The sequence below is a fragment of the Gymnogyps californianus genome, chromosome Z, assembly GCF_018139145.2.
Source record: "Gymnogyps californianus isolate 813 chromosome Z, ASM1813914v2, whole genome shotgun sequence".
Lineage (NCBI taxonomy): Eukaryota > Metazoa > Chordata > Aves > Accipitriformes > Cathartidae > Gymnogyps > Gymnogyps californianus.
The window spans coordinates 11,116,101-11,139,794 of record NC_059500.1 but is presented as its reverse complement, the minus strand read 5'-3'; the positions used below and the strand labels follow the sequence as shown (position 1 = coordinate 11,139,794).

Genomic DNA, 23,694 nt, shown 5'->3' with positions numbered 1-23,694 from the left:
GATCTCCCTCTTGTCCCGTTTTCTGTACTGCACACTGCACTGTCAGCAAGTGTTGCTGATGCAAAGTTACTCCTTTGTCAGATATAAGAGAAAGGGGGTTTTGTTAATTTCCTGAAGTGTGCACACTGCAGATCTCTTTCTCCAAGGTGAGGAATTCCTTAGCAGACGGGGAGATGGTTTTTTGGCAGTAAAAGTAAATAATAGTATGGGACAGAATTGGGAGATGGCATGTGGATGAATTTAACAGTGTCAGTCATTTCAATGCTTCTTTAACAAGGTGAAGGGGGTGCTTGCGTCTGCCTTTCTACAAGTGAAACCACTTGTGCAAGCCACTTGAGTTGCTCTTGGTGAAGCACCGTGTGGAACAGAACGAATCAGCCTTAAATGTCTAAGCAAATGGTCTGTGATGAGCCTAAGGCTTGGTTTGTTCTCGGAAGAAAGTGAGATCATCTTTAGAATCGCTTGGCGCTCACACACTGTTTACCTAACCAAAAGTCCTCCGTGCGAAGGAAAAGGCAGTGCAGGAACTGCACTAAAGCATTCGGTACCCTCCAAGCACTAAAGCCACCAGCTCACTTCCCGTTGTGGTGCTGCAGCAGCATGAAGCAGCTGGAGATGAAATCTGAAGCTTCCACCTCTTGCAACAGAATAAACTCAGTCCAGGCATGCTTCTTACAGGGTTACCTTGAAATAATAGAGAAATCCCAAGGTGTACTTATGAACAACTAATGCTGAAAAATGACTGTCTGAGTTTGTAATTTATGGGTTAGCTCATCCCTAGCTGTGTCTGTGTGGTCAGGTCTTGACGCTGTGTTGCAGATGCCTGGAAGGCTACACAATGGTGACAGAGGTGGATGTATGCATTTGCCAGGAAGATGGACAGTGGTCTCCTCAAAGTATTTCCTGTTGCCCCAGAAAGTGTCCCCTCCCAGGAAATATCACCCATGTAATCGTACTTGGGGACAACTTCACTGTGAACACAAACATCACTTTGTCATGTGTAGAAGGCTATACTCTGGTGGGAGCAAGCACATCTACATGCAAGGTATAGTGTTATTTGCACTGTTTTATTTTGCCAGCTTTGTTGAATTCAAGAGTCCTCCTCATGCCGTTGTCAGCTTTTCGCCCTTAATTGGACACAACAAAAAAATTTAAAGCATGTTGTGCAAAATATAATATGCTTCCTTGTTGCCGAATACGAGCAATTATTAGTTTTCCATGTATAGACTTTCAGAACTAGAAATTATTGATTTCTTCTTCCATCGAAAACTAATGCTGTACTTTAGAAAAGCATTCCTTCTATCACATTTCAGGGAATAAATCATGTCCGAGATTTTAAAAAATCATGTCCAAGATTTCTAATGTATTTTGAGGGTTGTGTGCAGAGCTCTTTTTCTCCAGAATAACAGGCAGCACACATTTTAATCCACTGTGCAGCTGTAGAAACTTCAATCCTCTGTATCTTAAAGAGCAAACATCCTCATCAGTTCTGCTAGTAACTTCTTGTTGCATTAGCTGTGGACAACCTTCACTTAAGCTTGTAAATAGACTCTTTAAAGTCAGTAAGTGTGCTCATATGAGAAAAGCTGAGCATGTGTGGTTTTGCAGAATCAGCACTTCATAAGCAAAGGTTTTCCCCTTATTTCACTGTTTCAAAGATCTGTGGAAGTAGGAGTAGGTGTGTTTGATGAGCGTTTCTTCAGGTATCAGACTTCCTTAGAGAGTCTGGGAAGGCAGCTGAAGCACTTAGTTACGGTGTTAGACATTCAGCCAGGAGAGAAGTCCAGAACATGAAATCAGGCAGCTGTAGTTTTCATTCTTCTCCTGATGTGTTCCCTGAGCTATTAGGTGACCTTGTACAAGTGAACTTGCTTTTCCAAGCTTCTATATCCCCATTTACTTTTTTTTCCTTCTGTCTTGTAAGTCTAAGCTGAACATTCCTGCCAAAGCTGAACTCCAGTCTATGTTGACATCTTAAAAGCGTTACTTAAATTACTGAGTTTTATTAAGAATTGCCCAGATAATATTACATTAACCACATCTGTACACCCACAGCCATTGGATGCTTCTACTATGATTTTCCTAACTTTTTCATTTAGATATAAATTAAGCATATAAAGTGGTGCCTTCACACTTTTAATTACATTTATTTTTCAGGAGAGTGGCATTTGGGTGCCACCACTTTCTGATGACATCTGCATTCCTGTGTCCTGTGGGACCCCAGAGTCTCCGGAGCATGGATTTGTGGTTGGCACTAAATACAATTACAAAGACGTGGTTCTTTATAAGTGTGATTCTGGCTATGAATTACAAGTAAGCAAACTCGAATCTCCAGCACTCTAAACCTTTAGTTGTCATTTTCAGTTCTAGTGTGATGAATGTGAGACTGTGTTATGTCTGGTCCATATTGATATATTCCCCTAACTGCCACAGAAGTTGGATATCTGCTGTTGTTGTTGTTATTATCTGTAGAATGCTCCTGGTATGTCTGGGATAGTCCTTGAATGACTTAAGGTTATAACTGAAGCAAATATAAGCATCCTGTTCAGAGATACAAGTTCAGCAGATACCTTTCAGTGTTGGTTTTTTTTTTTTTAACGGAAGGTTGTTTCAGCCCTCTGCAAATACAGCATTATGTATGCTTGTGACCATAAATCATGGAAGAGTTAATTTGCTCTCTTGAACTGGTTCTCTGGCCAGAGTTAGATTGCATTCTTCCCTCTATTTCATGATGTCCTAAGCATTGTCTGCTGCATTGTGCCTTTCAGACTCAAAGCTCCTGATAAACTCCACTGCCCTCAGTTCTATGACATTGCTAGATGGTATGAAAGTGATATCTCTTGTTTTAGTAAGGCAAAGAGATTCCAGTTTGTTCAATGGCAGCTTTATTCCCTGATGGAGAAGGGAGCAAAGTTCTTTCCTGTCCATTGTTTTTATTATGAGCATTGGGCTCTTATCCCTACCTGAGCTCTGGAGCAGCACTGCTGTCCTGTTATCGGGAGTCAGACTAGCCAATTCAGAGCTGCCTCAGGTGTGTTTTCAAAAGCTGCAGTGAATTCAGAAATGAAAGTGTGTTGCTGAGGCACAGCATGGCCTCCACCATCCCCAGGTGATGGCAGAGTAGGGTAGTTGTGTCCAGAGGCATGAGGTGGTGAGGTATCTCCAGGACAGAGGCTGGCTCTTAACACTGTGTTTTGTGAGTACCAAGCAGCATGCAGGATTGTGCTTCTTTTGTACTGTCCTAACACCAATAATAAATTAAGAACTTCATGCATGTGAATTCACCCAGTCAGGAGTGAATTCACTCAGTCACTTAGTATAAAAATAAGGAGAGTTTAGAGAATGCTTAGGTAACAATAAATTTAATTTGCCTTATGTTGCCACGTATGTAATATCACTGGAGATGGAGGGGTGGGTTGGTATTTAGACAGATAGGTAGAATTTCTGTTTCAAGTAATTTTTGTAGGTAGTAAGCCAGTGCTTTCATACAGTAAAAAGTCCTTCCAAGCTTTGTATTCCAGCTTCGCCACCTAGCGTCAATCTGTCTTCCTGCTGTTGAGAGAAGTCCTGCTTTTTTTCCTTTGGGAAGCAAAGTCCGTTGGGTGTGATGCCATACAACACTCATGTCAAACAGCTGCCCTTGTCAATGGGTTTGCTTTGTAATGAAAGTGCATTACTTCAAGGGACAAATCTAGGTGGTGTTCTCCATGTCTTGGAACAAAATAAGAAATAAATCTGGGGCTATTAGACTGGCTATAAAGCCTGTACGTAGGAAAGAAAGAACATTATAAGCAAATTTAAAGAATGAGGTTTTGGGATGTGGTCAAAATCGTACATTACATTTATAAAACACAAGCTTGTACTGTTGTTGAAAAAAATGCTGGTTAGATTTTCTGTGAGTGAGTCCTGGAAGGAGAAAATTTGTCATCATAACACATTCCTGGGAATAAGAATGGTAAAACTGACAAGAAAGATGATACTCCAGGGAGAAGGACAAAAGAACTGACTAACTGGTCCCACAAACTTTTGGTTTATAAACAATACCCATCACTTTGCAGGAAGGAGTTCTACCCTAAACTCTGCTAGTAGACTTGGGCTGTAGCATTTAACTATCTCTTTACGTGGGTTGCACATGGAGGGAAGATGTCCTGGCCGTGCTGAATACTAGAGTTGATGGGAGAAAAGAGTTGACTAAGTAAGGTCGTTCTTTGACCATTTTCTTTTGTTTCACAGGGTGATGCAGAACAGACTTGCCAAGAAGACAAGCTTTGGAGTGGCACAGCACCAGTGTGCAGAAGTATGTTCCACCTGAATTTATCACTTAATGTTGGTCAAGGGTGATTTTACACAACAGAAAACACTAATGCTCATTTTGCTTTATAACTCATACTGTGTGCATTTGCCTAAAAATTTTTGGTAAGTACCACTGATAACAGCCTGGAAGAGTTGCAGAATCGCTGGTGTGTGCTGGTAATAGTGTGGAGGAAATCACTACACCTTTCTGCCTTGCTTCTGTATCCCTAAGAAAGCTGTGCAGACAGCTTCCAAGTTTAAGTAGTTCTGAGGTCATGATTTCTGGGGTTACTGAGGACCTCTGAACATGTTAGTTGCCAGGAGTCACAGGTACATAGCATCCTCCAATGTAACTCTATGGATACCCATTCTCAAAGGTACTTCACTTCTGTGAGATGTCTGATGCTCGCTGACTGCAGTGCCGAAATAGGAGTTGTCTACATAAATACTTACATGGACTTCAGCTGTTGGCTGTAAGTGGCAACAGTGGAATTTCCTGAGGCTTCCTGCCAGCACAGCTGCAATAGATTTTGTCTTTTAGCAGGAACTGGAAGCACCAAGCATGATACTGTTCTGCTACTCAGGGGCAAATATCTGGGAATGCCCAGATAAACGCTGTGTTCTTTCCCTGTTTCTCAGAGTAAAACCTGTGGAGGAGCTGTGAACGGGACAGGCCATACGCATTATGTCTGATTGGAACATACTCCTTATGTTATAGGAGTATCATGTGGACCCCCGGACATGATAGAAAATGGATCTGTTCAGGGAGAGGAGTTCCTGTTTGGCAGTGAGGTTTTTTACAGCTGCGACCCCGGCTTTGAGCTACAGGGACCAAGCCGAAGGATTTGCCACGTTGACAAAAAGTGGAGCCCCTCCGCCCCTTCGTGCAGGCGTAAGTAGCAAGCAGAGCAACATGGTGGCAATTTTCCAGGAGGGCTGGGGAACAAACAGAGAGAGTGCTTTTGCTGGCTTCCTCCCAGTCTCCCCCTTCAGCTAGAGGACTGTAACAGGAGTCAGAGGCAAAGCCAACAGAGAAGTTCTCATTGGCAGGTCCTCTCTGATCTGAAGGGAGCTCCTTTTGGCACATTAAAATGGCAAAAGCATAGGGTCGTGCTCAGGTCGGTAGGGGAGGAACGTGTATATACTGCTGCTTTTGATTTGCCTTGCATTGTGGTGTGCAGGGCCTTGGACATCACGTGCTGGGATGGTTCGTCTCTGCCATGCCAAGGCTAATATATCCTGGCAACTCTGTGTCTGGAGATCAAGACTCTGCTCCCTAGGATCAAATCTTGGCTCTCTGTGCAGCAGAAGGTGATTAATTGTGGGAGCAGGGAAAGAAGGATTTATGACTTATTTCATACAGCTTATAAATAAAATGTCAAGATTTTATAGTCTTTACCAATAAATCATTTCCCATCTTCTCACAGTGATGTCATAGTCCTACCCCTTGCATTCTTCTCTCTCACCTTTGACCAATTTGGCTGGTCTCCACAGTAAGTGTGGGATGGGAGACAAGAGCCTTCTTAACTACTGTCATTTTTCTTGGGGACTTCTTGAGATCACCTTCCACTGTACAGGGAGCAAAGGATACTGCAAATGCAGCCTCTGGCCTGCTCAGAAGAAATATTCTGGATCACTCTGAACACACCTCATAGCTTACAATACCATCAGGTAAATTTGAGCACATTCTCTCTCAGGTGTCTGCAGTGTGAACCCCAGGAGAGAGGGCAGGCAAGGCATTGTATAACCCTTCTCAATATAATACTTCACAGCTTCTTTCTTCCTGTCTTTCCATGAATTCAGTGTGTGAACAGAGCTGTCAGACAGCATGTAACAGATAGACAGAATGGCCTTTGTTGTCTGTATAAAACCAAAAAGTTTTCTCCTCTCCTAGGAGTTACTTGTGGGCTGCATCCCTCAATAGAAAAAGCAGAGGCCATTTCTACAGGAAGCACATACAGAAGTAATGTAACCTTTGTGTGCAACTCTGGATACCATCTTGTTGGGCCCCAGAATATCACATGTCTTGCTAATGGGAGCTGGAGTAAACCCTTGCCGTTGTGTGAAGGTAACTGTTCGGTTTCCTGGCCTGGCTCATTCCAATCTGGGATGAGCAATAGCTCCTCCCTTACGCATGCATATCATATGATCCAGGGATTGGGCTGCTTTCGGGAAACAATTCTGTAATGTGCATTAAAAATGGTGCCTGAAAAATAAAATGTGTCACAAGGAGCACTGCCTGTTACCAAGCCAGAAAGAGTTTAGACATCATTTTTCCTAAGGTTTTAGTCTGCAGTTTAACAAGCTTAATGAGATATGAGGTTACTTGCCATCTCAGAAAATCAAACCCCTAAAAAAAGGTGATAGACTGCAAGGACAAGTGACTTTTCTCCCAGTGGCCTTCTGTAGTCAATTATTAAGTTGATATTCTTTTTCTGAACTTTGGGCCCCAAGGACAGTCTCAACAGCTCAGCCTTTCACCTCCACACTCTTCACATGAACAAACACCATGAATGCATGATGTGTACCATTTTGCAAATAACTGCTTTCAGGTGCTTCCTCAGTAGGTCCTGTTGCTTATGCCACAAAGCAGAATGAGTGCTGAGCAAGAACTGTCTGTGTCATATGGAGTGGGCAGTAGTGGGTGGAAACAAGGCTGTCAACACAAAAAGAGAACAAAAACTTAAGATCCCAAGTTTGAACAGATAGCCAGTATTGTTGGATGACTCTGTTCAAAAGGTAAAGCATATAGAAGCTTACTAAATTGCAGTATCATTAACTTTTAAGTATGAGTATTCTGCATTCCTGGCCTCTTTGCCATGAAAATACAAAGTCTGGGCTTCACGCTTTTCCTTTCCTCTCAGAAACACACTAGTTCATTTCTTGCCCATCGCACTTCCTTTCAGGCTGTTCTTGTCCCTGCTGCATATACCTCAGGTCTCCCAAGCTAGTCTCTAGACCCAGCATCCTGCTTGCTTTTCGTAGTTGCTCCTGATACTCTTACATGGAGTTGACATGTTGATGTCTCCACACCCAGCTGCACACACAGATTCAGAGGGGACCAGCATGCTGTGACAGCTTCACCAAAGTAAGACAGATAATGATCTTCCACTCAAGGCAGGTGTTAGGTTCCTGTCACCAGAGCCATGAAAACTGCATGAGGGCTAGGGACCATCAGATGCAATGTTGGGCAATACAATGCACAGATTACTGTGCACTACAGTGCCCTAATGCTTTGCAGACCTTATAGTAGCAACCTGGAAAGTTGATAGGAGACATCCACATCAGAGAAGAGGTCTCTAATACCTAGCCAGACATCTAAGAAAAGTAACACGCTAGCAGTGCTGAACAGATGTCAAGAAGACCATCTTGAACAAGGTTAAGCACAGCCACTTCACCAACTCCTCTCTTCCTCTTGCCTGACGGCCTTGTGTCTGTCTGATAGTTTAATCTTCAGTCATCCCATTACACAGACCACCTAGGAAAATCAAATGGAAAACGGGACACAGAACAGAGTCTCTTGTGCAGCAGTGGTAACACAGCTTGGACTTTCTGCCTGCTGGCTTCAGAAACACAGCTGAGAATCTTGAGGGGAGCAATTAGTAATATAAGTGTCGGCATCTCGCACCAAACCCATACTGCATCTCATCTGGTATTTCTCATCAGGTGAAAACGAAGGTGCAAGGGACTGCAAGTTTCTGGAGTATCTGTCAGTGGCAAGAAAGAACCATTTCCATGTTCTGCCCCACTGACCCCAGTATGAGGTCATAAATGTGTCCTCTTCTCCCCAGCACTGCCACGTTTTGCTGACCTGAAAAACATGTGGCTGTGGCTTTTCTCCATCAGTGGGAGGAGCTCCTTCCCTAGCTTGGCTACATTTCCTTCCCAGGGCTACTGAACTCTCCCTCTCCCAATGCTCTTCATGATTTATTAGTCTGTGGCTGCTACTTTAAACATACTGTGTGAGTAATTCAGGAATTGTTGGAAGTCCAGGTCTAATATCGAGCTGAATTAATGAGAGCTCTTCCTTTGCAGAGACCAGATGCAAAGTTCCAGTTTCCTTGCTGAATGGGAAGGCGATTTATGAAAACAATACAGTTGGCAGTACAATAGCATATTTCTGTGAAAGGGGATACAGCTTGGAAGGGGAACCTGCGGCAGAGTGCACAAGAGATGGAAGATGGAGTAATCCCTTGCCTCTCTGTAAACGTGTGTGTTTGCTTTGTAATGAAAAAGTGGTCTCAATTTGTAAGCACTAAAGGCTAGACTGCTCTTCATTTAAACTGGCAGTAAATGAGAGCAACTTCTGCAGATCTTTGTGGAAATGTACTGTAATTTTCTTCTGGTGTGGCCATGAGCAGAATTTGTCACTTGTAGTTTAAAAAATTGGTTTGGCCTACGTTGGGAGATTTGTTGGTGTGCATCCCATTTTTACAGAGGAACAAAGGGAGCGGTTACTGTGACATGTTAAAGCATTAACTTGTCTGTCTGTATTTTTGTGACAGTAAAAGAACGAGCTGTGTTCTGCGTGGCTCCCTTAATTGGAAAGCTGACATAAAATGCAGTCAATTGTAGTCAACTACTTGATATATGAGGAGCAGGTGAGAGAACAGTTTGGAGGAGAAGGCAAAAGGGAGATTTTATTGTTGTCTACAGTTGACTATTGGGAGGATGTAAAGAAAAAAGAGCCAGACTCTTCTCAAAGGTGCACAGGGGTAGGATGAGAGGCAATGGACCCAAGTTGCAACAAAGGAAATTCCAATTAAGTATTTGAAGAAACTTTTCACCATCATAGCAGTCAAACACAAGAACAGGGACCCAGAGAGGACATGAAATCTCCATCCTTGGAGATACTCAAATTTCAGTTGGTCAAGTCCCAGAGCAACCTCTGACCTAGTTGGCCCTGCTTTGAGAAGGAGGTTGGACTTAACGGCTGTATAAACTATGCTGTGATTCTGTGAAATAGCACCTTACACACATGTGCGCTGTGCACACACACCCACAATAGCCTTCCTTGTTGCTGTATTTGTAACTAATTTTAAGATCTATTGTAGTCTTAGGGTGGTTAATTGTGACATTTAATTTTTCTATTACAAAGGACTCACAGGATTTTAGTTTCAGGAAACTGGCATCAGTCTCTGCTGTACATAGAGTCCAACCTTTTCCAAATTCATGATGAGATCAATAGACCATGCAAAAATAGCTTAGCAAGCTTACAGCCAGCAATAAATAAGACTAGCAGAGAAGTCTAAACTCTAATGAATGTTACTGTAAGTCTCTGGTCAAACACCTGGGTTTTTGCTGCTCGTTATTGGTCCAGCCCCTCAGAACAAGAAGTAGAATAGGTCTGGCTTTTTTTTATACTAAGGTTATGATGAACAGGAAGAACAAGAGAGAATGATTTGATAGTAACAAGTAGGATATTCCCCACTTAAATCCTTAGTATGTCTTTTACTGGCATCAGTAGAGTATGGTAGCAAGCCATGTGACAGCAGAGAATCAAACCTTTTATTATATGACCCAAATCTCATAACTTTACATCAGATTACAAATTGGACTCGTGTGCAGCATCCATTTCTATTGCTTTTCATATGATTTGATTTTGAAATTTGCAGAAACTATTCTAAAGTATTGTCTTCCTTCCTTCCTTCCCTTTTTCCTCCCTTCTCCTTTTCCCTCACACCCTTTCTTTGAACAGCAAACCCTTGTCCTGTGCCTTTCATAATCCCAGAGAACGCCCTTCTGTCTGAGGTGGATTTTTATGTTGGTCAGAACATATCCATCAGGTGCAGGGAAGGCTACCAGCTGAAAGGGCAGTCTGTGATCACTTGTAATGCTGATGAGACCTGGACTCCAGCAACAGCTAAGTGTGAAAGTAAGTACATGAGGTACAGTTCCGCAGGGGCTGGGTACTTTCCAGAGGGCTGCTGACCGCAGCTGTATCACACAGGAGTGTGACAGCACAGACGTGTCAGCAGAGCTCTCCACCTGGGTGCAGTTATGCTGGAATATGGATAGGATCCAGAATATGTCTATGTGGGTTGATGCCCCAAAGCATTTGTCCTACTATCTATTAGGGGCTACTGTAATTTTCTTCTCAAGTTACCTTTTGCAAGCACTGGAGCTGGGATTGGTTGTTGGATACCCTAAATATCCTGAGAATGATTCCTGTGAGATTATGGGTAATGAGACGAGGGTTGTAGGGAGAGGTGCTGCCTTTTATTGCATTTATTGACACTGAAAGAAGGCATAGTGTCCTTTTGCAGGCATGTCTGAAAGCTTTTTGGCTTCTTGCAAGCAATATTGTTTAGTTCAGACAATGACATCACCTCACTCTACAAACCCAGCCTCATGTATATCCTGGGACCATCTGAAAGTTTCTGGTCTATATGGTGGATATAGCCATTGTTGTGTTACCTAAAACTGCTGTTCCTGGCCATCTCCCTATTCAGTGGGTGTACATATAGGTTCTCCCTGTGTGTGTCTGCACCATGAAGAAGGCCTACTTACTGATTTCCCATCAGAGGTGTCTCTCTGGCACCTCCCAGGTCTTTTGTGCAAAGCGCAGTGTCCAGGGTTAGAAACTGTGTCGTGTAGGCATTGCAGCTCACCAGCCTCTGGGTGATTTCTTTTATTTAGAGATATCTTGCGGCCCCCCAGCTCACACAGAGAATGCTCTGATTCGTGGTAGCTTCTATCAGTATGGAGACATGATCACCTATTCGTGCTACAGTGGGTACATGCTGGAGGGGCCACTGCGGAGCATTTGCTTAGAAAATGGAACATGGACAACACCACCTACCTGCAAAGGTAAGTCTTTTTTACGAACAGAGGCATATCTTAACATGCCATAAGCACGGAGGTGTCATCGTAGCTGCAATAAAAATGAAAGTGGAATTTTTGCTAGTTTCAGTGCAGTCATGGTTTCACCCAGGGCATTTAAAGCGCAGGGTGTTGCTTTATTTCCAAGTGAAAGAGAGGACTTCCACAATTTTTCTCATTAGTCCTTGCTAATCTTACAGTTTCTTATGCTACAATGTTGTATCCCACACCTAAGATCCTCTCTCCTCACATCTTTTGTGAGAAAGTGACAGAACCAGTCATCTTTCTGACAGGCTGAGCTGTTTCAGGTAAGCACTGCCAGTCAGTTTTTCACAGTCAAAGATCAAGTACTGCAGAAAACAAAAGTAAGAGATCCAATGGGTGCTTAGTCTCTCACTGTGTTTAGAGCTTGGCAGCTCCTGAAAATTGTTTTGCAATAAAATACTTAAGGATAGGTTGATACTGCTCACTAAATAATACTAAGTACTGCAGAAAATTCATGATTTTAACAAAATACCAAAGACAAAGTCTAGCCTTCCCACCCTTGGCATACTAGCAGGAAAATGCCACTTTTTGGTTTGTTGAGCTAAAAAATTCACTTGTTTAAATTACAGAATTAACTCTTCCACACAGAGGATTCAAACAAGTAAAAAGTTTTGAACAGAAAATGGGGGAAACCAACACAAAACATAGAAGAGATGATAGACTAAACAGTTAAAACCAGATATAAACATCTTCAAACACTAACTTAAAACCAAGGATGAGGCATAGCAAAAGGATTCCAGGGTCACAGGGCTTTGATGGAAGAGACCTTGCCATCTGCCTTTTCCGTATCAGAAGCTTGACTAGCCTTCTGCTGCCAGGTAGCTATAGAGCAGTGAGTTAGCTGCACCCTGAAGTCTTATCTCAGATGGTGTAACAGCAGCTGTACTACAAACTGAGCCTTAGGTATTTTGTTTAGAAATGTGAGTATTAAAAGCAAAAAACGTTAGGCCACATCGGTGGCCAGTCGCAAGCAGCCCCATTCCCTAAGCTCGAGAACTCCCACAGAAGAGGAAAGGTGCCAGAACGCTCATCTGGGAACATTGGAGCCATCATCAAAGTTGTCAGGTCTGCCTCTCCTCCTGCAAGTCTCAGCTCCCCATGTCAAAAATAGAAGCAACAATACTTCTTCCCTCCTTGGCAATACTCTGTTTAGGTCAGAAGCCCTTTGGAGATGGAGGATTCTATACTGTGCTAAGCCTGACTCATCAGGGTCCCCTCATCAGTTTTTTTTCTATGAATTCTGACAGCAAAATTATTAATGTTAAGACCTAGACAAGCTGAGTTGCCCTACACTATGAAAGCAGGCACTCTGTTAAAATTCTGTATCTGATAATTATAATTGCCTTGCCTAAAAATCATGGATCAGTAGATCATTTTGAGGAGACCCAGAGCCAAAGAAGTGGTCTTGTAACTCCTGAACGTTTCAGGAATAGAGAAGCTGCTCTTGCAAAACAGGTTTCTCCTGGTTATGTGACCATGGCCTGCCACTGCCGTGAAGAATCACCTGTTGAGTAGCCAAGTAGAGCAGATTTACAGTAAAAGCACCTGAGTTACTTCAGATGTCAAGAGGTATCCAAAGTCCTGTTAGAAATTTACACTCCCAAAGCACCGAGCCCTTTCTGAAAAGTTTGCCAAATATCTCATCATTTCTTTCTAAACTGCGGTGGCTACAGAATTCAAGGGATCTCTGCATAATAGCTACTCTACCTAAGCTAGAATCCATTAGCAAAATTATTTGGATATTATCTCTTCAGATTGTAGGATTCTTCAACTGCCCCTTTAATATTGCCAGCTTTACTTTTTATTCTTATTTAGTATTTATTAGTTACACAGAACACTATTCCAAGGGCTGTAGTTTTCTGCTAAAAGAGGTTCTTGCCACTGGTTACTAGCAACCTGGAAGGGCTGATCTGCAAAGCACTGTCAAACATATCCTGTTGCAACACCATGGAGTCTACTGGGACTGTTCAGAGGAACAAGTATCAGGGAAAATTATTTCAAAAACCAAAGTGATGAGGTGGACAGATGATCAGGGTGTAGTGCAGGAAAACAAAGCAGAATAACCTGCCTTTTGGTGTATTAAGGGAGAGGAATAACAATTTCCCTCCCTCTTTTCACCTGAAAGGGGAACTAAAAAGGACTAAAGATGTTTCTGAGAGGACCAACCTGTGTCTTCATGACACATGTCAAAATAATCTTTCAAAACTGCTTTATAATTCATTTGAGGGATTTGCCTAACAAAAGGCCTACAGGACCCAAGCCTTTGTGGTCTACATCAGAAGCGACATGAAAGCACTCTTTGTAATGACTCATGCTGCATTTCTTGGTTTTGGCTCTGTGAGTTGATTATTAATGTGTCCTAAGCCTGCTTGAAACATTCTGGCCCGGTTGAACAGGTTAGTTAACGTAAATATTATAATTAAAAAGCAGACTTCGTTAGCTTCTTTGGGAGAGCTCTCACCACAGCTGCACTTGCCTGAATCGCTGCTGGTTAGAGGTTGCAGGCCAGATTCTGATCTGAGTTTCAGGGGTGAGAAGTATTAGCCTGGATCTGCTGATCGTAAACACCTGCCGGACTCGGCAGGCTGCACAGATGCACACAGCTTGTCTGACTCCAATTTTTTCCCTCTGAAATGCTCCAAAATCTGTGTTGTCTATTTGCCCACATCTTGCTGACTGGGAGTGGTCAGTGTGGAGCTGCCGACCAAAAAGTTCGTACCCTGTCAGCAAACGAGCATTATGAGAGGGCAGCTAAGGCATGGAGGCAATTGTTCACTTGCAACCACAGGAGAGCTTTTTGGCAAAGCTGAGAACAGATATCAGAAATTATTTTTTCCCCTTCTTACGCATGTTTGTCTTGTAGCAGTGTAATGCTTTTGTGTCCTGTGGAGATAACTCTCAGGCATGGATTTACAAGGGCATCTTTAAGATTGATACCATGGATGTGAGATCTCCTGCCACTAACTGAAGTCACAGTCAGTGGTTCCCATTCTCTCCCCAGCACATCAGGACTGCATTTGCCCTGCTTGCTTTTACAATAGCAGAAAAAGAGAATGAGATCCCAGCTTAACTTCCCACCCCAAGCCTTTCTCTAGTCTGGTCTGTCGAGTGAAGAATAATCCCCACAGCTACAGACACAGAGTCTCTGCCTGCCTACAGTGGTGTGTAACAAGTGCACACCTAGGGATGATACTGTCTTACTCATTCAGTTTCACAACCAGGGCCTGGGCAGAAATCCAGGAAAAGCCTATCTCTGCCTGAGATCCTGGATCACTGAGAGGGATGGAGTTGCCATCTGAAGCGATTTCTGTAACTCATGAAATATCCGCATCTTCTCTATTGATAGAGACAGAGAAAATACATTTCAGAGACCATTTTTCATGGGCTTTGAATTTAAAGTGGGATATCATTTATACACAAACCTTTTACCTCCCATCCCATTATACATTTATGGGATATCGTTTAAGTGGTGTGGATCACACAAAGCTTTAAATGGTTTTTGATTCAACTTTCATAATTTTTCATTGCACAAAGGAAATCTAGTTGGCACACTATTCTGCTTTAGTCAACAGCCCGAGACAAGCTGTCTGCGTAGTCATAGATATCTTTACAACAAAAATTGTTCAAAATACCTGTTAAAATATTGCAACTTCTGTGAACCTGCCAGGGCCTAAGGTCTCTTCCCATTCTCAGTATCAGCTGACATTTGATGGGAAGGCTCTTGAGATTGAAAAATAAAATGGCAAAAGCTTTGGCCTCATTTCAACAGACTCCAAGCTGCAGCTTGCAGCTTGGCATGGCTTAGCTGCAAGAGTGACTCACGTTTGGCTCTATCAGGGGAAGATTTGCATTCTTTCCGATGTGGAGCTCAGGTCTGAACAGTGTTTCAGCGTGCTAAACCACTGTTTGTATTTAATACTAACATTGAACAAGATCTGAAACACTCAAAGTCTAAACTCATATTTTGCTCACCCAGTAACTAATTAAAGATAGGATTCAATTAACAGTTCAGACTGAGTTTCCTGAGGTTACTCTGTGTTTATAACTACCACTAATGAGAAGTTAGTCTGATTACTTATTTGTTCTGTAGTACAATCTCAAAGCCACAATTTTTTATATTCTGTATATAGTATGTACACCAACATGACAAGAATTGTACTTCCTCCAATGATCTTTAAGTCTAACATGTTTGTACTTAGCTTGCCACCTGATTTTGTAAAGTAGTCCTGGTTTCCCTGGATGTATTAGCCAAGATCCGGTGCAGTGTCATAGAAACAATGATGAAGTCCAAAGCCTGTCCAGTCCAGGCAACATATTGGGCTAGCATGATAGAGTCCACTTCAAATTCCTCACTTTTATGATCAGGTGCTTATTAACAGGTGTGTGAGCCAAGGAGCACCAGTCAGCATGAATGCTAAGTGAGGTTTATAATCACACTTTGAGTTCCACAGGTAAACACTTCACTGTGCCACTGCTGCACCCTTGTTGGTCACTCCTCATTATGCTGGATGATATTGCAATAAAAATTGCTTGTTCTACCACAGTGTTTAATCTTACTTTCAACAAATCCTATATTATGCCAGACAGCATTATCTTGGTGTTCCATACCAAGGTTAGAAGAAAGCTTGATTTCATTTTAGAGTTAATTTAGAAGAGGGAAGGAAAAAAAAAAGGGTAATAGTTTTTGTTTGGGGTGGGTTTGCTTTGTTTTACAAAAATAAGTGATGAAAAGCAAATAAAGCATAGCGTCAGCTTTGAAACATTGTCCAAATAATTTACCCAGCTAGACCAAAAGCTTCTAAGTTTGCATTCTTGCCATGGACAATTTTTGATTGTCTTAACGGTTCCCACGCTCTTGCTTACAGTACCTAGTCAGACACACAGAGACAGAAAATGATGTAGCCCTTGAAATCAAAGTCAAGTTATGTTCCCTAACGTCACTACCTTTGTTGGTTCTACTCTAAACTTTACAACTGCAAAGTTCTGTGCAAGATGCTGAATTACTAAGCTTCCAATTAACCGTCTTGTTTGTCATGAAATTGTATTGTTTTCAGCTGTCTGTCGGTTCCCGTGTCAGAATGGTGGCATCTGTGAGCGACCAAATGCCTGCTCATGTCCGGATGGCTGGATGGGTCGCCTCTGTGAAGAGCGTATGTATATCATCCCTAACTGTAAATTTAAGGAAGTTGTAGGTAAGACAAGTGAATTCACTGCAGTGAACTGGGTGCGAAAATTAAAGGCATAAGAGGCAAAAACATAAAAATCCTTAATTTATTCTGCTTGACGAATTAGGGAGAACAGAAAGGACCAACGGATTGCTTGTTTCTAGACAAATGGCCATCCCCTGACATCTCCAGACCAAACCAAGCACTTTTTTAATTGATGCAATTTTGCTTGTCTGTGCTCTTTCACTATGGTTGAAGAATAGCCTGCTTCAGTTCTCCAAAGTCTGTTTCTAATAGCAATACGTGATAGTTTTGGGGAAAGAACAGGAGTTAGAACAGAAGAGATGTGAGTGTTCTGCTGGTGGCTGCATTTGTTTCTTCACTTCCTTTTTTATCAGTCTGTGATTATGAACCTGATCAGTTCATGTTCAAATAATACAACTGTGTCACCTTTTCCATGCTGTCCTTCCTGACCTGTGTACCTGTACCCCACAAATTCTGGGCTGGCTTTTCCTGGCCTGGATCTCTGAATAGTTAGCAAACTGGATCTGTTATGGTTGAAAAGAGCCAAATCTGACTCTTGGGTCTGTCAGAGATTCCCTGGGTGACACTGGGGATGCCAGTCTGTGCCATGTTTCCCATTTTCTTCATGATGATCTTAGCACAAGGAGTTTGGGAGGGCTAACTCTTTCATGCTGATGTAACTGCTGCACGAGAAGCCTTATTACTGTACTCAGTTAGGCATGGGTTTATATGGATAGAAAAGGTAAGTACTGGTACTGTATTTAGTACTCAGTATGGCCCTGATGTAAAGCTTTAGTGTGTCCAAGAACACCTGCAGCTGAGGTGGTGTCACTATCCCTGGCTCTGAGTATACATGGAGACCTACAAAAAGATGTGGCACCTCCTCTAGTTCATGGAGAGGAATGTGATTCAAGCATTTTGCTACGTAGATGTATCACATCTTAAAATGGTCCTCTGAATCTACCCCTGCAGCTTTCAAGTCTTCTCTGTGGCAGTGTTGGTTCCACATGACACAAATTAGCTATAGATACAGAATGAGGAGAAGAGGTTCAGCAAGTTTTGTCCTTCTGCATTTACAGAAATTCCACCTATGTGGTGCATTCACACAGCCCCTCTATTGTCGTCCCTATGTCTGGCAGTACCACCATAGCCAGACATGCAAACTCAGCTGAAACCAGGACAGTTTCACAGTTTCAGCAGAAGAGGACTGAGCCCTGTGTCTGGCAGAATTGTGTTTGGTATGCCACAATTGATTTCCTTACTTTACCATTAGTAATGATATTTAATGCATTCTTCAGGACCAGAGGACATTTTATGCCCCCAGTCGTTTTGATCTGTCATCCCAATTCAGACCCTGTTTCCCTGTATGAGGAAAATGAACAGGGAACTGACTAGCCAGATCACACTTCATGCAGATACAGGCACTAGCGCTCTCTTTTTTTTTTTTTTTCTTTACTTTGGCATAGGTAGTGAGGAGAGAGGAAAAGGATTCCCACAATTGGTTAGTGCCACCTCAATTTTGCAGCGTTGCTTGTCAAGCAAGTTGCACCAGTGAACAGAAAAGATTGGTTTAGTCTTTGGAGTTGAGGGCCTGTTCTGGAAGTCAAAGGGATTTTTGAGTGCTAGCATTGAGCACTGATCTGTCAGGATCAGGCCACAGGTGAAGCCACAGAACTTTGACAGAATTCAGTCACCTTGTAGTTCACAGTATATTGCACCGATAACAAAATAGATTCATCTTCCTGAGAGGGGCCTGACCACTCTCAAAAACATGCAGAGCACTACTAGTTTAATGATATAGACAACTAATTCTTGGTGATATGGGTTAGTCCTGTGAGCTCTGTGGAAGTTCACTACTCTTTTCTTATCCAGGCTGACTGCAGCTGCTCAGCTTGACCTCTGCTGTGCAGAGGAAGAGGAAGAACCTCTGCATCAGTCCTCTGCAGCCCCCATCCACCCTCCCAGTATAAAACTCCACTGGAACTGCCACTCAAGGGTCCAAATTTGAGACCCAGCTCAACTCCTGCTCTTATTAGAGCATGTTCACACAAATACTTCATTCAGTTAGGGTAGTGGAGATGGTAGTTCTGTGAAGGGACTTAAGTCATGAACAGTGTGCACATTGGACAATTTTGCAGATCTGCTCACAGGAGCAGTATAGCTTGATTGGTGCTCAGTCCAGAGGCCATCAGCTGCTTCTGTCTGCTTTGTTTCTTCCGCAGAACGTCCAGCTACAGTCAACCTGTTGCGCCCAAAATGCCTTGTATCAAAGCTGTCTTTCCATGGGGGGCTTGTGGTGTCACCTGTCTCAGCATGTTTTCACTGGCCCAGACCAAGTGCTTTTCTATGGACAGTGCATAGATTAACTTGTTTCGGATGCTACATTGTGGGACCCCAGGGAATCCACAAACAATCCAGTTGTTCATAATTAAAGCATGACCTGATTTTGTTCGCCACCGTCACAGAAGTGGACAATGTCTGTGGCTATTACACTTGAGAAACAAGCAAACAGCCCTGCTCATTTCCAGTAAGCACAGAGCCTACAAGCATCTGAAGGACTCTAGCAATTGCTCCAGTCTGTCCATTTGTTTGTCGTCATTCCTTCTCGTTTCTGGCTGCCATGCCAGTCATATTTGCTGCTCATGCCTTGTGGGTAGATCCTACTCAACTCTGCTGATACTGCATGGAGACACTTCGAGGGGTAGTAGAGTTTCTAATTAAATGTAAGTTCTTTTCTTGCACACTTTATTCTTTGCTTTCATGTGAGATAACTCTCTTCACTGGTTCTCTTCTCCTCTCCTTAGCAATATGCATTCTGCCATGTCTCAATGGAGGTCGCTGTGTAGCCCCTTACCGGTGTGACTGCCCCCCTGGATGGAATGGATCACGCTGCCATATGGGTAAAACTCCTTTCACCTGCATTTTTTTCTCGCTTTTTGTGACTCTACTGTCAATACCTAGCACAGTTCACTAAGGACTCTGTAGAACTACTGAGCTTCTCACAGGAAAACCCAGGCCTGCAATAATGTTCCTGGAGGATTTGCTGTCCCCAGCTGCAAACTATTTGCAGAGTAGTCCCCGATGAGTCTTTAAAATCCTCAGAAAAGTTTGCTCCCAGAAAGGACAGACAGCATTCACAAGAGCGCTCTCTGCAAAAGCAGTGCAGAGGAGAGAGGATTTCCAAAAAGAAGAATAAAACTAGACTGTCCATTCCAAGAAGAGTTAGAATTTCATTTTCATCTTCAGCACATGCAGGTCACCATTAAACTCACAAACAAGCTGCAGGTACTACAGAAGTTTTTCACCACATAGCTGTCTGGTTTGGGGGATTCCCACTTACTGCCTGAGTTCTGAGCTAGGCAAGAGGGCAGAGCAAAGCAAGGATTTGTTTAAGGATGGTTGAGTCTAATGGGTACATGGTACCCATGTAAGATACCATGTACATGGTATGTGGGTACCTTACACTAGGTATCATCTAAGTTCTCTGAACAAATTTAACGTGCGCTGCATTTTACAAGATTTTTTACTAGTAAGAGATGCACCTCACCAAGGCTGAAGGGCATGTAGCACACCAAAATAGTGAGGGGTAGGGAGGGGAGTGGTTCTAGGCTCCAGACCTGTGTCCTGGCAAGTCAACTTGTGTCAGATGAGGCTGATTTGCAATTAGGAGTAATATTTGAACTCAAGTTTGGGATAGATGGTTCCACATCAAGACTATCGCTGACTAACTGACTAAATGTCATCAAGACTAACTGACTAAATGTCAGTTTTTGAAAGGCTTATCCCTGTGGAAATAGCCAGTAAAAGTCATAGCAATTGAGTGATCATTGAAATGTCTTTCAATCGTTATTAAATCTCAATCACTAATAAATGTTAACTATTTCTAAAAATTATTTTACAGTTTGTTCACTGTATTTTTATTGTCCAGGTGCACCTTAACTGATTGTTAACAGGGCCTTAACATGAAACCCTGGTTTTGCCTTCCTGCAAGACTTTGGAGTGGCTGATTGGGTGAACTGGAGGATGAATTTGTGCTTTTGTTAATCAATGTTCATATTATTTGTTCAACTGATAAGAATAGTGAGTCTGGGGGATAAGCTGTGTGATACACTGCAAACCCAACCATCCTTCAGCAAATGGAAATTCCAGAGTGAACATTTTAACTCAGAACTACTATCTTTCGAAGGGACACTTGCCTAGCACATAATGCATCATTTCCTCTCGTATTTCACAAACTTTGCAGCTATAACAGCATAGGTGATTGAGGAGGATAGATGGCTTTTTCACTTTTGGGCCAGCAATTCAAATCCGTTCAGGCTGACTTGCTTTTCGGTAGCTAAAGAAAAAATTCTAGTGAGCAACTGCATCTGTGCCAAAGCCCATTCATAAAAGCTCATAACCACTGCTTATGAAGTTGTTAAACCACTTCTCATTTTACTTACTGGCCTTGACCTTTTGCCATGACAGAGCAAAGTGAAATGAGAAATATTTGGATTAACTGCTGGTCTCACAGGAATAATTATGTGCATAAAGTGAGAGCTAAAGATGTTTCATTCATATGCTTCATTCCAGAATCAGAAGTCATTTTCAACATGACAAACTTGGTGCACTTAATTGCACAGGGATTGTCCATCTCTGTAACCTCCTGCGATTGTTTGTTTGTGTTTGGCCCAGAGGAATCGGAGTAGTGTATTTCCATCTCCTTTCGCATTCCTGTAATTACACATTTCCATTTCATGTAACTCCATTTTAATCAGTGTTTCCTGATGCATGTTCCTTGCAAAAATATTACCCAGCATTTGTCCTTACTGGTATCTTTAGGTCTGTCCTCTAGATATGGCATTATCTACTTAAAAGAATTCACGTCTTTCAGCTTTCCTGCTTTCAGCTTTGTCTGTGTTTGAAGGACCTCATTAAGTGAGTCTCTAAATCTGTTTTGTAAATTCTATGGTGCTTTATCTTCCAGTCTCAAAATTGATAGGAAGACTTGAAGCTTTGACTTTTGTTTGGTTACTTGAAATCCTTGGGTTAGGCTGTCACACAAAAGGAGGTGCAGCCATTTCACAGCTGGCCCAGCACAACCCTATCAGGCAGGCTAGTGTTTGTTCTCTAATTCAAATGCCCTGTACCACCTAGGCACACATCTTATGGCTATCCGATGTCTTTCAGGAACTTACTGTCATTCTCTGCTTCCTTTCCTTGTCTCCATACAGGTGCCGTTGTGCAAAGCCTTACTCCTTGCCTGCTGTTGATCTGTAAATGGCTTTCTGACCTTTAACTTTCTCTGTTTATGCTGCCTCTTTCTATACTTTTTTACCACGTCTGGTGTCTGCTTGTCCTGGCTACTGTTTAGCCATCACATTCCTTTCAAATAAACACCCACATTTTCTTCCTAGAAATAAGGCCAATTCTCCTGTTGATCTTCTGACTCTTGTCTTCTAGTTCCTCCTCCTGCTTCCACTTGCATTCCTTTTTTTGCCTCAACTTGAGGCAAAAAGAACAGAATTTTGTTGCATGCAGCTCATACACTGCAGCAGATAGAAAAAGTAGTAGAAAGGGTCAAATCCCATTCAGCAGAGATGTGCTTCTAAGGCTGCCCTTTCCAGAGCAAACCATCTTTTACAACAGACTCACAGCTGATGTTTAATATTGTAGTTTTGAGAGTAGTCCGTTCCTAACAGAATAATGCAGGCTGGATTTTCAGTGCCCTGTTCCTTAATCAGCTTGTTGTGGGTGTGCTCATTAATGCAACTCTATGTGTGTGTATTTGTATGCAGCTGTTTGCCAGTTGCCTTGCTTAAATGGTGGGAAGTGCATACGACCAAATCGGTGCTATTGTCCCTCATCATGGACTGGACACGACTGCTCTAGGTGAGTGTTGCTGAGCACTGTCCCATAGCTAGGCTGAATCACACCCTGCTGAACTCTAAATCTGAGGAACATGCAATTAGTTTTGCACATTTTGAGCATCTCTAGATCCTGTAAATCAGTGGTCATTGGATGGCTCATGATTTATGGGCAATCTGGAAAGACCTTAGAGAGTACTCTGCAAAATGATTGCCAAACTTATAGAAAACTCAGGAAATGGTACATTTACATGTAAGCAGACAGGCAAACCTCCAAGGTTTAGCCTTATTTTTAATGCTGTAAATGGAAATGTTTGTTGTGATGTAATACAGAATGTTCTTCCGGAAATTTGGGTGGCCTACTGTGTACAAGTGTTCATTCTGAACTGTATATACCTCAGCTGGCTCCAGCTTCAAGACTAGGGTCATGCAACAGATGTTATAAATAATAGCTCTTCTTACACCTAGTTTTGAGTGCTGTAATCATTTAAAGAGTACAACACAGTGCCTCTGAGTCAAGTCCCAGTTCAAATCACTTGGCAGTGTAGTCCCTGTATCAAGAGCCCCCAAGGACTGGGCTTAGATCTGGTTCATGTGTGCTCTCTTTTAGAGAGTTTTACCAGTGCTTGTGTTTTGGTTTGCTGATTCACGTCTAATGGGGCCGATAGCGCACTAGGTTTTCAAATCAGTGAGCCTCATCACCATGCGAGGCAGCATTTACAAGTCTTAATTGTAGCTTTGTTTTTTAAAGTTAACTTGTGAAGTTTGGGTGTTTGGCTTCAAGGGCAGTCTGAACAGGACTCAGTTTTTCTTTAGAAAGCTGTTTTATTTCATGCTGCCATTAAGAGCCGTTTACAACCCTGAAGTGGGAAGGCAGGTGGAGTGAATGGTTATGAGGTTGTTGTGGTTGGGAATCAGATATAATAACATAACATGCAGCATGAGTTCTCCTGCTCTCTGCATGGAATATTAATGAGGGCCATGAAACACATGGTAGCAAAAATATTTATACCTCAATTCACACAGGCTCCTACTGAACACATCAGTCATTATCCTGGAGAGCTAAATAAATAACAGCTGAATATTAATATTTTTCTCCGGGATACAGACAAAGCCTGTGACATTTTACATTTTTTCTATTCTTCTTTCTGGACAGGTAGTGACAGACATTCCTCTCTGTCTCTCTGAGCTACAGAAAAGATGCTTGTTTGAGAAATTACATTGTCCAAAATGAATAGTTTTCATTTGTCAGCTGTGATTATATATACCCAAGTGAAGTAACTTAAATACACTGCCAACAAACAATATGCAGCTTTAGACTGAAAGCTACACATCTGAAGTCTGATAGAATTTCCATTTAGGACATGAAGCAGAGAAGCCCAAGTCCAGTGGATTTGGCAGCCAAAAATTATGGATTTTATCTCTGAGGCAAAGCAAAGTTTCAGGCTGTTACCAAACTGGACTCTTCTTGTTTTGGTTTGGTTTTTTTGTCCAAGTCC

General features: G+C 42.4%; 1 protein-coding gene across 1 annotated transcript in view; it reads left to right on the top strand.

Moving 5' to 3' along the window:
• SVEP1 (sushi, von Willebrand factor type A, EGF and pentraxin domain containing 1) overlaps window positions 1–23,694 on the top strand; it is a 129,895-nt gene that overhangs the window by 103,053 nt on the left and 3,148 nt on the right. The window contains exons 39-49 of the mRNA XM_050913002.1: window positions 820–1,045; window positions 2,158–2,313; window positions 4,234–4,297; window positions 5,012–5,185; window positions 6,188–6,361; window positions 8,329–8,502; window positions 9,992–10,168; window positions 10,933–11,103; window positions 16,215–16,310; window positions 19,154–19,249; window positions 22,127–22,220. Coding sequence (XP_050768959.1) covers window positions 820–1,045; window positions 2,158–2,313; window positions 4,234–4,297; window positions 5,012–5,185; window positions 6,188–6,361; window positions 8,329–8,502; window positions 9,992–10,168; window positions 10,933–11,103; window positions 16,215–16,310; window positions 19,154–19,249; window positions 22,127–22,220 — 1,602 coding nt within the window. The remainder of the gene's footprint in view (window positions 1–819; window positions 1,046–2,157; window positions 2,314–4,233; window positions 4,298–5,011; window positions 5,186–6,187; window positions 6,362–8,328; window positions 8,503–9,991; window positions 10,169–10,932; window positions 11,104–16,214; window positions 16,311–19,153; window positions 19,250–22,126; window positions 22,221–23,694) is intronic.